This window comes from Ranitomeya variabilis, chromosome 2, assembly GCF_051348905.1.
Source record: "Ranitomeya variabilis isolate aRanVar5 chromosome 2, aRanVar5.hap1, whole genome shotgun sequence".
Classification (NCBI taxonomy): Eukaryota; Metazoa; Chordata; class Amphibia; order Anura; family Dendrobatidae; genus Ranitomeya; species Ranitomeya variabilis.
The window spans coordinates 1,057,857,612-1,057,871,770 of NC_135233.1; the positions used below are offsets into that span (position 1 = coordinate 1,057,857,612).

Consider the following 14,159-nt stretch of genomic DNA (forward strand, 5'->3'; position numbering starts at 1 on the left):
TTGGGATTTGGTCAGGATTAATGGTGTCCTAAATGCTGAGATATACAGGCAGATATTTATCCAGCACACAATACTATAAGGGAGGCATTTGATTTGCTCTAAATTTATTCTGCTGCAGCACAATGACTCCAAACATACAGCCACTGTCTACTATCTTTAGCGTAATGAAGAAGAAGGAGTCCTGGAAGTGATGATACAGCCCACACAGGGCCCTGATCTCAGAAGGATTTGCGCAAGCTACGTCCACAGATCTGTGGTTGCTTAGGACAACTTCCCTGCCGAGTTCTTTCAAAAATTGTGTGTAAGTGTAGCTAGAAAAATTGTCTTATTTTCTCTAGCTGCTCCCCTTTATAATTTCAGTTTTATTTTTTTATAAATCTGCCATACAGTTCCAGAGGATACAGGCCTTTTTATTTAGTGCAATTTTTTTATGCTGAGCAGCCTAAAGACATGCCCCCAAAGAATCCTGTGAGCCACACCCATTCTACAGACCCCCAAAGTTAGCACTAAATAAGAACTATTAAACTGAAACAGAATACTCAGTGGAGCAGTGGGAATGAAAAAAATGGCAACTTTTGACCCAGTGATAGTTCATCTTTAAGGTCCAGTCACAGTATTTTTGTTGAGGTCTGGACTGTGCTTGGGCCATTTCGGCACCTTCATCCTTTCTTTCTCAGCCATTCTGATGTAGATTTCCTGTTGTACTTGGGATCACTGTCCTGCTGCATGACCCAGTTTTGGCCAAGCTTTATCTTTTAGATAAATGTCCTCACAGTTGACTCTAGAATACTTTGGTATACAGAGGAGTTCATAGTTGACCCACTGACTGTAATGTGCCCAGATCCTGTGGCTGCAAAACAAGCCATCACCTCTCCACCATTGTGCTTGAAAGTTGGAATAGGGTGTTTGTGCTGTTTTGCTGTGATTGATTTTCACTAATCCTGGCGCACGGCATTATGGCCAAACATTTCCACTTTGGCCTCATCTGTTCATGGATATTGTTCCAGAAACCTGGCAGTTTGTTCAGATGCAACTGCAATCCTTAGCCGTGTTTTTTTAGACTAGAGAGTCTTTCTCTTGGCAACCCTTCCATACAAACCACATGCTTTTTTTCTGATTGTACTGTCATGATCTTGAACATTTAACATGCTAACTTTTGGGTCTTACATGTAACTCTTTATTTATTTTTTTTTTCATTTTTATGAACATAGCATGCTCTCATCTAGGGATGCATTTGATGGGACGTCTACTCCTGGAAAGATTGCAAACTGTCTTGAATATCTTCCACTTATAAATCTATCTCACTGTAGAATGATGGACTCCAAGCTCATCAAAGATCATTGCTTTCCTCCTTGTCATGGTGCTAACACACAACGGCATGCTCCCGACCAGAAAACCATCCAAACGTTTGCTTTTACAGATGTGGTCACACTTGCTGATGAACAATTAATCAAGGGCATTTAATTAGCAGTTTCTGTCTGCTACTTAACCTCTTAATTCCTATGGAAGCAGTCAGGATGTACTTAATTTTTCACACACTGCTTCTATAAATGTCCAGATTTTTAATAAAATAATTAATAACATTGTGTACTTTTTGATGTGTTGTTCATTTGAGATTGTTTTATATAATTAAGATTTTCTAAAGACCAGATATTTTATTTTGTCTTGATATGTAGAACCATGGAATTCAAAGAGAGTGTATTTAGTTGTTTTTATGACTGTGTTGTATATACATAATAGAAAGACATTTAAAAATATTTAATGCTTTGAATATATATGTTCTTCTGCTCTCCCGGGCTTTTTAGACATGGATATTTCCCCTTTAGTCCAATTGGTAGCTCAAGTAATGTTAACCTGGCCTCAATATATTTGTGTTTTTCGCAGAGTGTAACCTACAGGGAACCAGCTCCATGTTGATGTTGACCCTTGGGAAACAGAGTCATAGAGTGCAACCCCGATCATCATGACAATCACGAGCCAAGTTTGGAAGTCTCCTAGGTTTGTGCCTGCCACCGTGATGGTTAATCTTATTTGTGACTGTATCTTGTGAATGGACTACATAATAGTCAATGTATTTTTACAAGTAGTTAGACTCAGAATTTGTAAGGGTGAGACCCCAGTTAACAATAGTTGGCAATCTCTCAAGTAATGTTAAACTGGCACCAATGTGTGTGTTTTTCAAAAGCATAATTTACTTAGTACCAGTTCCATGTTGATTTTGCCTCTTGGGCAACACAGTCACAAAGGGCTACCCAGATCATGACGACCTTTCCAAGTCAAGTTAGTCTTGGCACCTTCCATGCTTGTGGCTATCATCTCGATGGTTAGACTTTATCTGGGACTGTATTTTGTGAATGGAACACATAACTGTCATTACAGTTTATCACCAGTTAGGCCCAAGGGTCAAAAATGTAAGTTCCCGGGTTAGAAGAGTTTGACAACTCCATTTTTACCCAACTGTCTTTTTTATACTTATTTAAAGAACAGTCATTGAAGACAAATATGATGATTCAATTTAATTTTGTATTTTGCAAAAAAGGAGAAAATTACTTAAGATAATACCAGCTTATAAGAAACAATATTTATTAGTTTACTTTTAAGAAATAAGGACAATGTTTTACGCTTTTTTTTGTTTTGCTTTTTTCCTTTACAAGATACAACAATGCCTTTAAAACACAATAAACACTGATTGTTGTTATTTTTCAACTGAGAAAAATCCTAATTTTTTGGGTGCTACAGTACATAATGTCCATTCAGTTAGTATTTTTCCAGTTTTTGATGTTTTCAATGATCTGCTGTGCGGTTAGTTTTCCATCCTCAATTTGTTTGTCAATGAATTGTTGCAGTTCTTCCCATTGTTTAGAGCCTCTTTCGATACCTTCAAGCACCATGGAACGTGCAATTTCCATCCTCTTAGCTATGATTTCCTTTCTCACTTGGGGAACTTCGTCAAAAGATTTCCAATCAAATGGATGTGGGATTTCTACTTGAAGCTCACCTTTTTTTGTTGACACGTATGTTTTTACCTCTTCGCTGGCAGAATTCTGCAAATTTTGCAGCATTTGAGTGATGAATTGTACAAAGGCATTATATTGTTGGATGATTAGATCGATGACACGGTTTGCTTCATCAAGGAACTTCTGATAAGAGCTTAACAGTTGCGTATGAGCCTCGTTGAGTTTCGTATTTACAAACTGAGAATGTTCTGCTGTGGCTTGTTTAGCATTTCTTGACCAATCGCTGACTTTTTCTTCAAATTTCATGGAAAGTTCTCTTACCTGCTTTCTTCCTTTGTCTTCGGCATTGGTTAACAGAACCCTGGCTTGCTCATAATACTCTCTCAACAATTCTTTCATTTGGTCACTAATTTCAGAGACATTGATGCCATATTCCTTCAATGAATCAATGAAGAGTTTGAAAAGTTGAATGACTTTCTCTTCAATTTCGTAATATTTCATAGACCATCCCACAATATTTGGGTCCAAGTATTCTTCTCTCAACGCCTTAGCATAAACAAGTAACTGTTTTAATTTATCTAAAAGTTCTTCATACATATTCTGGTAAACTTTCAGCAGCTGGTTGGTGCTCTTTCTGATTCCGTCGGCAAGATCGCTAAGGTATTGTACGTACTGTGAATTAATGGCATCATTGTACATTTGTTGAGCCTGAAGTTGCATGTCTCCATAATTTCTGGATTTCAAGGCTTCAATCAATTTTTCTGATTTTTGTGAAATCTCCTGAACTAATCCTTTAAGTTGCTGCAAGCTTTTTTCAAGACTTATGTACTGGAGATCACTGAATACTTTTCTAGTCAGCTGTTGTAGTTCCTTCAAAAAGTCTTTAACCGCAAGGATGACTTGTCTGCTCTCGATCTTGAAGTTTGTACCAGGGATACTGAAACTGACATCATTAATGGACTGGATGATGTTATCGAAGAACTTTTGGATCTTCTGAATAAATTGCTCTAGAGTATTAAATGCCCATTTCACAGCCATGGTAAATTGTTCTTCACCAGTATATTTCTGGTTCTGGCCTGGTAGTTGAAATCTTGTGTTTTTCAAAAATGTAATGGCTGCATCAATAACCTCTTTCATTGTACTTTGATATCTTCTGATTGCAATTACAGTTTTTTCATACATTGGTTCCATATCGTTGAGAAGATAGGACATATCTGCTGGGTCTTGATACCATTGTTGTGCTTTTGAGACAGCTTCTGCATATTTTCCACTGGCACCCCTAGCTGCTGATCTAAGCCTATATTCCATGTTGTCAATGTGGCTGGATGCAGTATGGTAAGCTGAAGACACTTTGGTCTGTAGACCTTCTTTCATCTTTAGGCCAGCTTCTTTTATGTCCATGCCTAGGTGTTCCATGTGGTATTTGTTGACACAATTGTAGATGGCATCAGACATTTTGGGCATTCTTTCCTTTAGACCATTCATTACATCCTGGGCAGCATCTTCACGCCAGTTGAGTTTGTTTTGAATCTTGTCTGGATTTTTCAGTGATATTTCATTTTTCAGGATAAGTAATTCCTCTTCAGGTGAGGCCTATGAAAAGAGATGAAAATAAAAGATTCAGCACATAATGTAACATCTGACACTCCAAGTATCTTCTACATCCAACTTCATTGCTATTCCCTTCAGGGTCCATTTACACTGTGCAATGTGCAGTGATAAATGATTGCAAGGTCGGAGGTCATTTAATATTCTGTTTACACAGGCCGACCAAGCTTTAGGTGCACAGTGAACGATCTGTAATAGATCCTTCAGTGTGCATATACTGCCATTGTTCTCGGCAGCGTGAGTCCTGTTCGCACAGGATGATGTGCTGCTGAGAACGATGATCTCTTGTGCAGCACAAAAATCATTTCACCCTATAAACGAGTGTTTGCTCATCTGTCAGGTTATTAGCAGCCTGTTTAGACTGCATGATTACTGGGAAACATCCATTCCTAGGAATGCTGCTAGCTCATGATAATGTAATGTAAATGGGCCATAACTGTCCATCTTTATCTAAGAGTAAGCTCCCCAATCTCAAAATCGGGAACCACTTAAGTCAATATTTCTGGTACAACATAAAAAAGTAATATTCTTTGTGTTATCAATTTAGGTACCAGTCAGTAGCATCAGAGAGTTAACTTTTGCACTAGTAATTATGATAAATTACATTAAGAAATGTAATTAGGGTGAGGCAAGCCAACCACAGGTCCAGAGATACTTTGGTGGGCTTAGGATCAACCAGAATATTGGGCGCTAAAGGTCAAGCAGAAGATTATCCCACCTTCAACTAACTTTAAAGCTATTCTTTTTCACCAGTTTATTTCCCATATGATGATTCCCCAAAACACTACTAGAACTTATTGATGAGATGCCTGGAGGACATTTGGATGTGCATATGTTGTGTATAGATGGAAGGTGATTTAAATCAGACACAAAGTGTAAAAAATTCTACTAAAAAGCTTGCTCTTAAATGTCATAGTAATATGATCAATCAATAAGATACTCACTGCAGAACGACTGTACACTTTCACGTTGATTGTCTTGGAATCTTTCTCGAGGAGAAGCCCCAGAGTACCGGTGGACGGTGATGAGACAAATGAGGAGATTCTATTTTCATCATGCTGGCAACGTATTTGGGCATTTGAGAAGGTAGGGCTGGTAATATCCACTTGCAGATTGTGTCGAGGCAGGCTAGAAAGGAAATGTTTCATGGTTAAGGCTTACCGGTGTTGAAAAATAATAATTTAAGACACTATCTATCTATCTAGAATCCAAAAATAGAAAGCATTCCAGAAAACATTTCTAAAAATGGTAGACTTGATTAACCCACAAGTTGAGAAGTTTTGGCTAAAAAACAATGAGAGTTTCTCAAGCAAGAAATAAGGTTTGAGAAAGGCTCATTAGTTTTTGAGCTGAAACGTTGATTCATATGGGCTAAAAAAGTGTAATTTTTGGAAATATTTTCTTGAGTGCTGTCTGTTTTTGGAATATATATATTGGAGCCAGCAGTTCAGCAATACGGGTGCTGCTTTAATTTCGGGTCTATCTATCTATCTATCTATCTATCTATCTATCTATCTATCTATCTATCTATCTATCTTTTATATTAAAGATGTAGTTTTTTACCTTACGCCATTAAATGAAATCTCCTCCCTCCAAATTGTACTTAAATCCACATGTGCCAGACTTCCTTGTTCAATAAGATTCAGAGTTCTTCCATTTATTGAACCTGTTAATGAAGCTGTATAGGAAAGAAAACAACATTCGTAAACAATTTTTAACTACTTTGACCGAAGTTTGAAATATTACCAATGTTCCCCCAAAACGATAAAGGTAATATAATTGGAAAAGCAAAAAAATACAAAAATCAAAAAAAGTGTTGAAAATGTTAAGAAAATGTAAAAATTACTTAAATATATAGTTAAAAAAAACTCACCATCAAGATCAAATTCGAGAAACCGTAGTGTTGAACTGCTGGTGGCATCAATGGAGCCTACTATAGAGTCTGGTTTGTTTTCCAGCTTGTTTGTCCATGTGAGGTTGTACACTGGGGAAGCAAACTGAATGGAGCCAGATATTGAACCAAAGGCTGGAATATAAATTCCTGCTGGCATTCTCAGCTTAATTGGTGGGATCACAACCTTCTGTTCTGGAATCTCGATTGTTGGCAGGTCAATGTCGGCTATCTTGTTGAAGATGGCATTGAAATCCACACTGTAGAACTGTTTAGGGAAAGTGTATTTGGAGAGTGTCACTTGATATTGTGGTGCAGACACTTCAACAAGGGGAATATTTGAGCCTTCTGCTGTCGTGTACAACAACTTGATGTCTGTTGCTGGGAATTTTATCTCTGGCAAAAATGGACAGTTGTTTTTGGGTAGTGTCAGTCCTGGGAAAGTAATGGTGGAACCATCTCCGATTCTTTCAGATGGAATAGGGTAGAAGAAGCCATCGTTACTCTTAGTATAAATCAGACTTGTTGATGCATTAAGGTATTGTTTTCTGTCAATGTGAGTTGTGACATCAAGTTTCAAGACATCCCACAGACTTCTGTCATACACTGGTAGTACAATTGACTTCAAGAAAGCCATGTGGCCTTGCAATGAGCCTCCGGCTTCAAGTCTTGCATCTGTCTGATCATTGGATAGCCTAATGTTGTGAGCCACAATGAGAGATTCCAGAATACCTTGGCCATTCATGCTTAATTCTTGCTTGTCAGTATTAATTGTCAGTGTAATGCCTTGGTTTAGCGATGCTGCCTCTATAAATGAATTGGGTTGGCTGATTGCCATTTGTAGGTCTGCTACTAGACTCCAAAGGGCCAGTTCTAAGGTGGCTTTACCACTCTGCTTCCCAGTTGATGTAAACAGTGGAGTCATTCTGAAATAATTTTCTCCCTTATGTTCCCAAACTGCATAGACTCTACTGGGGGAAGCTTCAACAGCGAGGTTTTCTGTTAAGTCCAAGACTCCTACACCATCTGCCCTAGAATTGGCTACAAGCCTTATGGTAGATCTAAGACCATTTGCATTCATGTAGGTGTTTGCATCATTGGTTAGTTGTCCATAAAAATTTTGATTTGTTAGAAGGGTTCCAGTTATATCTCCAGTTATTTTTGACTCCATTGAAAAGTAGGATGTAAGTCCTTCAAGGCTTAGTGCATGATCAAGTTTTCCCTTAGCTGTATTTCCAAAGATTTTATCATTAAAATCATAAGTGAGTGTGATCTTGGAGGATACGGAAGACTTTGTCTTTGTATTACCTGTCAGTTCTTGTTTTAATGTGCTCTTTAACAGCCAGGTATCTAAATTAGCATTAGTTATCACAGATGCTTCCATGTTTCTTTTTCCAAATGATATAGAGCTTTCATGTTTTCCTTCAGCAAATACAGATCTCAATGCCAATGCCGTGGCCAGTTTTAGGCCTCTCTTCCTAGTAAGACCTGTTGTTGCATCTATGTTGAACTGAAGAGCATCGATAACTGATGTGGAGGCTACACTTACTCTTGCAGAGACATCAGACTGATTGTATATTCCAGCACTAGTGGTGAGGGAAATAACATTTGACTTGAAGAAAAACTCAAAAGTGAGGTTTCCTAATGCCGGGATTAATATACCATTCTGTCCACTTGGCAGCTTAAGTTTAGGAAGAGAAAGTGTACGTAAAGAGTTGGGTACTTGCAGCACAGGCATTTCAAGTGAAGGCATCATTAACTTGTAAGATGGGACAGAGAACCCAATCATAGGCACTATAAAGCTTGGTGTGGTTATTTCATTGGGAACGACATAACCAAAAGCTGGAAGTTCAGCGGAGAAGGAAGAAACTTCAATGTTCACCAATGGTATGGTGTAACCAGGGATTCTGAATGTTCTTTGTTTACTACTACTAACTTGATTGTCCACTTTATACTTGTCAAACTTGACTTTGGCTTTATTGTAGGAGTCCACTAGGAGGTTTAATGCGGTATCTCTTCCATTTTCAAAATTCTTGTTAATGGTCTTCATATTTGCATTAATGGCATCAAAAATTGCGTCTAGTGGCAAAGGTATCAAATGGCTGTCTTTATTTTTCTGATACTGAAGATTTATGTTCAGATCAAAATTCTGACGAGTCGATGTCAGCAAATTCTTTAAGCCAGTTTTCTCCCATACAGAAAATTCTCGAACCTGTGGAGTTTTCATTGATGTGTATGGGATCTGAATTTCGGGGATAGAGACTGGTATTGTCAAGAATTCAAGATTAGCTTCTCCATTCATGGCCAATGCAGCCTCAATCTTCTCTTCATTATTACCCAGTGACACTATATGAGACACTTTGTATTGGTTGAATCTTCCGTTGGCTTGCCATGACACTTGCTGAACAGTAGGGCTGAGGGTAAAGTCATAGTTGTTTAGAAACTCAATCTTGCCTGTAAGTTTTAAAGGGAAACTAACTTTTAGATTTCCATTGTTTGCAGTGGACAGTTTGATTTCAAAGGTTCTAGTCAAAAAGGCAAACCTGTTGCTTATTGTTCCCGTTGTCTGACCTGAAAGTTCTGCATTGTGAGCTGCCTCAAGTTCTACCCTCATCTCACTAAGCTGAGCATTTCCTTTTAGTGTAGCAATGCTGTTTCCAACATTAGGAGCATCAGCTTTTGACATTAATTCAATATTTGCAAAGTTCAGGAACAAGGACTCTATCTTGAGGGATTGATCCAGTTTCAGATATTTGTCATTTATTTTGTTACTGCCCACAAGGTCAATTTTGCCACCTTTCAGATTGAACCTGACATCAGCCTGGTGGGTGCCTTCATCTGTAAAGTGAGGGCAGGCCCATCTCCAGTTTCCTTTACCGGTAGATGTTAAGAAAATGCGTCCCATTTCCAGCGTCGTATCCACATCATTTTGTAGGTCAAGCTGACTAGAGAAGTCAAGCTGTGGAACATTCAATCTATGAGAATATTTTGTAGACACATCTGCTGTTATTCTTTTCTGTACTTTGACAATAATGGTGTTTTGAAGCTCAGCTGAATTCTTCTCGGTCCTTAAATCAGCCTTAGTTTGGATTTGTGTTTGGATTTCACTTGCTGCAAAGGTAACTTGACTGAAATGATTCAATTTTACATGTCGATTTGACAGTGACACAGTTTCTTTAAGAACTAACTGTTCCATCAAAGGAGCAGAAATCCGTGCATCAGCTCCAAAGGTAAAGACCAAAGCTTCAATCATTGAGGTTGACTCTGCAGTAAGGGAAGCAACAATTTCAGGTGATTTCTCAGAGACTGTGGCATTTTTGACCTCAGCTAAAGTAGACATTGTAAGAAAAGGAGAAACAACCTTGAATGAACTGGACAACTTGCCAAATGTTGGAATAGAAACAGAGTGAGGAATCTTTGGAAGCTGGAATTCAGGAATCCTTAGGTCAGGGAATTGGAAATTTTCCATATTTAGCTTTGGGATTTTATAGTCAGGAAGCTGCATGTTGGGTATATAAATTTCAGGAATAGAAAATTCTGGAAGTCCCATGTCACTCATTGTTATATCTCTGAATAATAATTCCGGAGATGGCAATGTATAGTCACTGGAAATAATTTGATCAATTAATCTCACAACCTTGAGTTTTATTTCATTCAGATCAATTACGTAGGATGGTACTTTATAGCTGTTTAAAACTGTAAACTCGGGTGTAACAAACCTCGTTGGAATTTCAATGCTTCTTAGATTTCTAAAATTTATTTCCACAGACTGGATCATCAAATCCGTGAATGGTACAACGAAATATGGTGTCCTGAATGTGGCTTCTCTCAGTGCCCGTAGGCTAACTTCAAAAGCAGGGAACCTGATGTACCCTAAGTTTATTTCTGGCACAACAAATCCTTCTTCTACAAAGACTTTCAATCTATCAGCCCATTCTTGGATATTGTTCTCTATTGCAAAGTCGTTAATCTTAGCAGCCATGGTCTTCCACTGCTCTGTTATGAAAGACACTAGTCTTCGGTAAGCTTGATCCACCTGTTGTAGATACCTCTGGCATTCTTCTTTTATGTTCATAGCATATATTCTGTCTCTGACATCCTCAAGGTGTTCAATCGCCCTGGTCTTCCATTCAATTAAAACTGTTGACGCCATGATATCTTCATACCACTGAACAACGGCAGCAAACCTAGTGTCTCTTACCTCTTGAAGATACTGTATGACCACTACCCTCACATTGTTCAAATATTGTCTTAATGCTTCAGCCTTTTGCGGCAGCTCCAGAGCCCTCATTTTATTATTTATTGTCTCTGTCAGCTCTTTGATTTTATTGTTGCACTCATCCACAAATTTATCGTAATTAAAAGACCTCATCTTTTGAACTAAAATATCCAAGTAATAGTTGATGTCATCTATTAGCTTCTTAAAGTCATAGTCTCTTACTTGTTTTGCTGCTGCATCAACAAAAGTACTTATTTTCCTAAAATGGTGACTTACATCAATGTTGTTTAGCATGTCTGTCACCTTTTGGATGGTTTCTTTTACTCTCTGTTGGTTTAGAAACTCGATAAACTTTTCTATGAGCATTTCCAGCTTTTTGTCAATTTCATACTTGGCCACAAGGTCTTGAAATTTGTCAACGACTGCATTGATTTTTTCACTTACTTGAAATTCCTCTAATTGTGTGATGATAAGGTTTTCTATTTGTTGTAGAAAAAATCTAACATTCTCGATAGGCACGAGGTTTTTGAACCATGTGACAAGCTCGGTCACTTCATAGGACCTTATGAATTTCTTCGCAGCTTGAGTCATCTGATCAATATTGATTCTCTGTATGTAATCCTGCATTTGGTATAAGAATCTCTGGATATTAGCTTTGATTTGGTATTGTTCATCAATATTTTGAATCCAGGCAGCCAAGCTTTGTCCAAAATCATTAAAATTTATTTTTTCTATTGAAACCCGTAAGTTCTGGATCATTTCCATGATCTTTTCCCGTACTCTGTATTCATTCTCGAAGGTTTTCAATTTGTCCATACATTTCTGAACACACAACTCGATGGCTTTTCTAAGGTTCTCAATGTCATAATTTCCTCTGATATATTTGTACAGTTCAGTCAAGGCTATTTGAAGATCTCTGAAATAATCCTGAACTGCAGATTGAAGAACATCAGCTGAGATCTTAAATCCTTTGGCCAACGATAGAATTTTTTCTCTTGCCAAACTAGCTTTGCTTTCTAGATCCAAACTGTTAACATAGTCACCCATTTTTTGGCTAGCTGTATTCAGTGCTCGTCTGTATCTCTGGACAAACTGGTCAACGTCTTTCAATGAATATTGTAGAGCTTGTAGAGTAGTCAGTAATGAAGTTCTCATTTTGTCAAAATATAAAGACATGTTCTCTAAGAAAGGCAAATTGATGATATGCATGTCTTTATTCTTGTCATACTTTATATGGCCAGAAATGCTGAATTCTTGAGGTGTGTTGACACTGTCTCTTAAGTTTAGAGAGTCAATTGGATTAAACTTGCCAAAAGGCAGACGGACTTCTGTATCCAGTATCGAGAGGTCTGCAAGAGTTTGCCCACTTAGTTGAACTCCAATATTGTCAGCATTGTTGAATGCACTGATATCCTGGGTGTACGTATTCTGGTTCAGTTGAGTCTTAAGTTTCCATTCGCTCAGCTGTTCAGAAGGAGTGAATAACAGGTTGATGTTGTAATCTAGAACAGTTTCATGAGTTCGGCCTGCTCCAAGCAAATGCTTTGTTGATCCCTTGTAATCATGAACTAAACTAAAGGAAAGAAGCTCCGCCTTTAATATGAATTTGCTGTAAAGGTTTCCTGACTGTTGCCCAAAGATCATCACTCTTCCGTCTCCATTGGTTTGCGAGTCAATGGCAATGGTGAATGGCTGCACAACTGAGCGAATTCGGTTCGTAAACCTCATAACTTTGGAATCACAATTTGTGCTGCTGCTAAGTGACACAGAGAGGCCGGCGACATCAAGTGTGAATCTATGAGTATAAGCAGCTCCTTGTATATTTGCGATAGTGTCTGTGTTAACATTGGCTGCCATGTTACCAGCTGAGAAACCATAGGAATGCTTTATCTCATCTTTGTTGTAAGCACCTCTTATATCGCCGTTGACATTCACCTTGAAGGCTTCGAGCTGCATTTGGCCTTTGTTGGTAAACTCTAGGTCACCATATTGCATTTCATTGTTCAGCATGGCTGCCATGGTATACGGCTGCACCTGGAAGTCAAACTTGTGCTTGTGGAATCTGTCTGAGCTCAAAGAGTTCTCGAATTTGGAGGTAAACTGTAGAAGGTATCCAACTATACTTAGGTCATTGCTGCTTTCTAGTTTTATTTGATCATAGGAGCCCATTAAAGTGTTAGTAAACTTCAGACCTTCTTTGCTAACCCTAAAGTTCAATAAATGTTTGCTGTCCAAGCCAAGAAGAGTAGCTTGATACACACTACCCAGAGACAGTTCATTCAAGGCTCCCTTTCCGTCAACAGAAATCCTTGCGCTATGCTCTCGATATCTTCCACTTGCCATCATTTTCATCATTGCTCCTGCTGATCCAATTCCAGCATTCAATTCACTTTCCAAAAGCAATGGACTAAAGTTGACACTGGTGGTAGCGCTAGTGGAAAGACCATCTCGGTTGAGTTTCAAAGTCCCTTTGTGAGCAGATCGACTTCCAGGGTTACTAAAAGTGATGTCGGTATTTAGTTCGAGGCCAAGGGAGTTAATAGAGCCAGACATAAGGGTGTAGAATCGGTTGCGCTTGTAGTCGGCCTGATACTCTGAACGGATCGCAGCCATCTCCTTCGACAATGTAAGTTCGAATTTGTTCAACCCAATGAGGTTGTAGTAGTTTCCATTTGTATCTGACTTCATCATCAGCTGTTTGTTTCTGTAGTCTACCGTAATAGTGTTGACAAGAGCGCCATCTTGCAAATCCGTGGTTGTGGTCAATGTTGCAGCTTCTGTCAAGAACATTCCTGATAATTTGTTGGTTGCCTTCAAATAAGATGAATCAAACTTGTAGTTGGAATCTACTTTTGTCTGTAGGGTATTGCTGTTGATGGTGGCCACTAATTTTAGATCAGTGTTTGCATAACGGGAGGCAACATTTAGTCTATTTTTGATATCGGATTCTGTCACTACCATTGGCTTATTCACTGATGTCGTGACTGAGGATACTCCAGAGGCTTCAAGTCCGAGTACGCTTCTTGCCTGGTAAGAATAGGATGCTTTAAATACTTGGTCACTCTGCAAGTTGTACACTTCACTGAGGTTTATGCTGCCATCTAGAAGAGTGTGGCGTACAGCTCCATCATAAGATCTGGTTATTGTGCCTATCGGGTCATAGGCTCCTTTGGCAGAACCTGAAATAGTAAAAATAGACTCATTAATAAAGAATACAGGATTATTCTGAGATTATAGATGCATATGTAGTGGATCAGGTTTAGTCAAATGAATATCAATTGATATTGGCTGGAACTTTTGTAGATCTATCTCATATGAATGGGCCTGATCAGATAACACCTTCAAGAGAATCAGAAGTCATCTCAAAATTTTTGTGATCTACAGTAAAGGCTTCTGTGTTAATCTGGCCAAGGAAAATTTGCTTTCTATGTCTTCGTAGATTTGTACAGAATGGGAAGGGAGAAGAAGAACCCTGTAAGAAAAT

The 14,159-nt window shown here is 38.4% G+C and overlaps 1 protein-coding gene across 1 annotated transcript in view; it reads right to left on the reverse strand.

The window, feature by feature from the left end:
* Positions 1-2,501: 2,501 nt before the first annotated feature.
* Positions 2,502-14,159, reverse strand: part of APOB (apolipoprotein B) — a 39,298-nt gene continuing 27,640 nt past the window's right edge. The window contains exons 26-29 of the mRNA XM_077291491.1: positions 6,439-13,854; positions 6,129-6,243; positions 5,510-5,693; positions 2,502-4,550 (exon numbers count right to left, since the gene is read on the reverse strand). Of these exons, the coding sequence (XP_077147606.1) occupies positions 2,754-4,550; positions 5,510-5,693; positions 6,129-6,243; positions 6,439-13,854 (9,512 nt within the window). The 3' untranslated portion in view covers positions 2,502-2,753. The remainder of the gene's footprint in view (positions 4,551-5,509; positions 5,694-6,128; positions 6,244-6,438; positions 13,855-14,159) is intronic.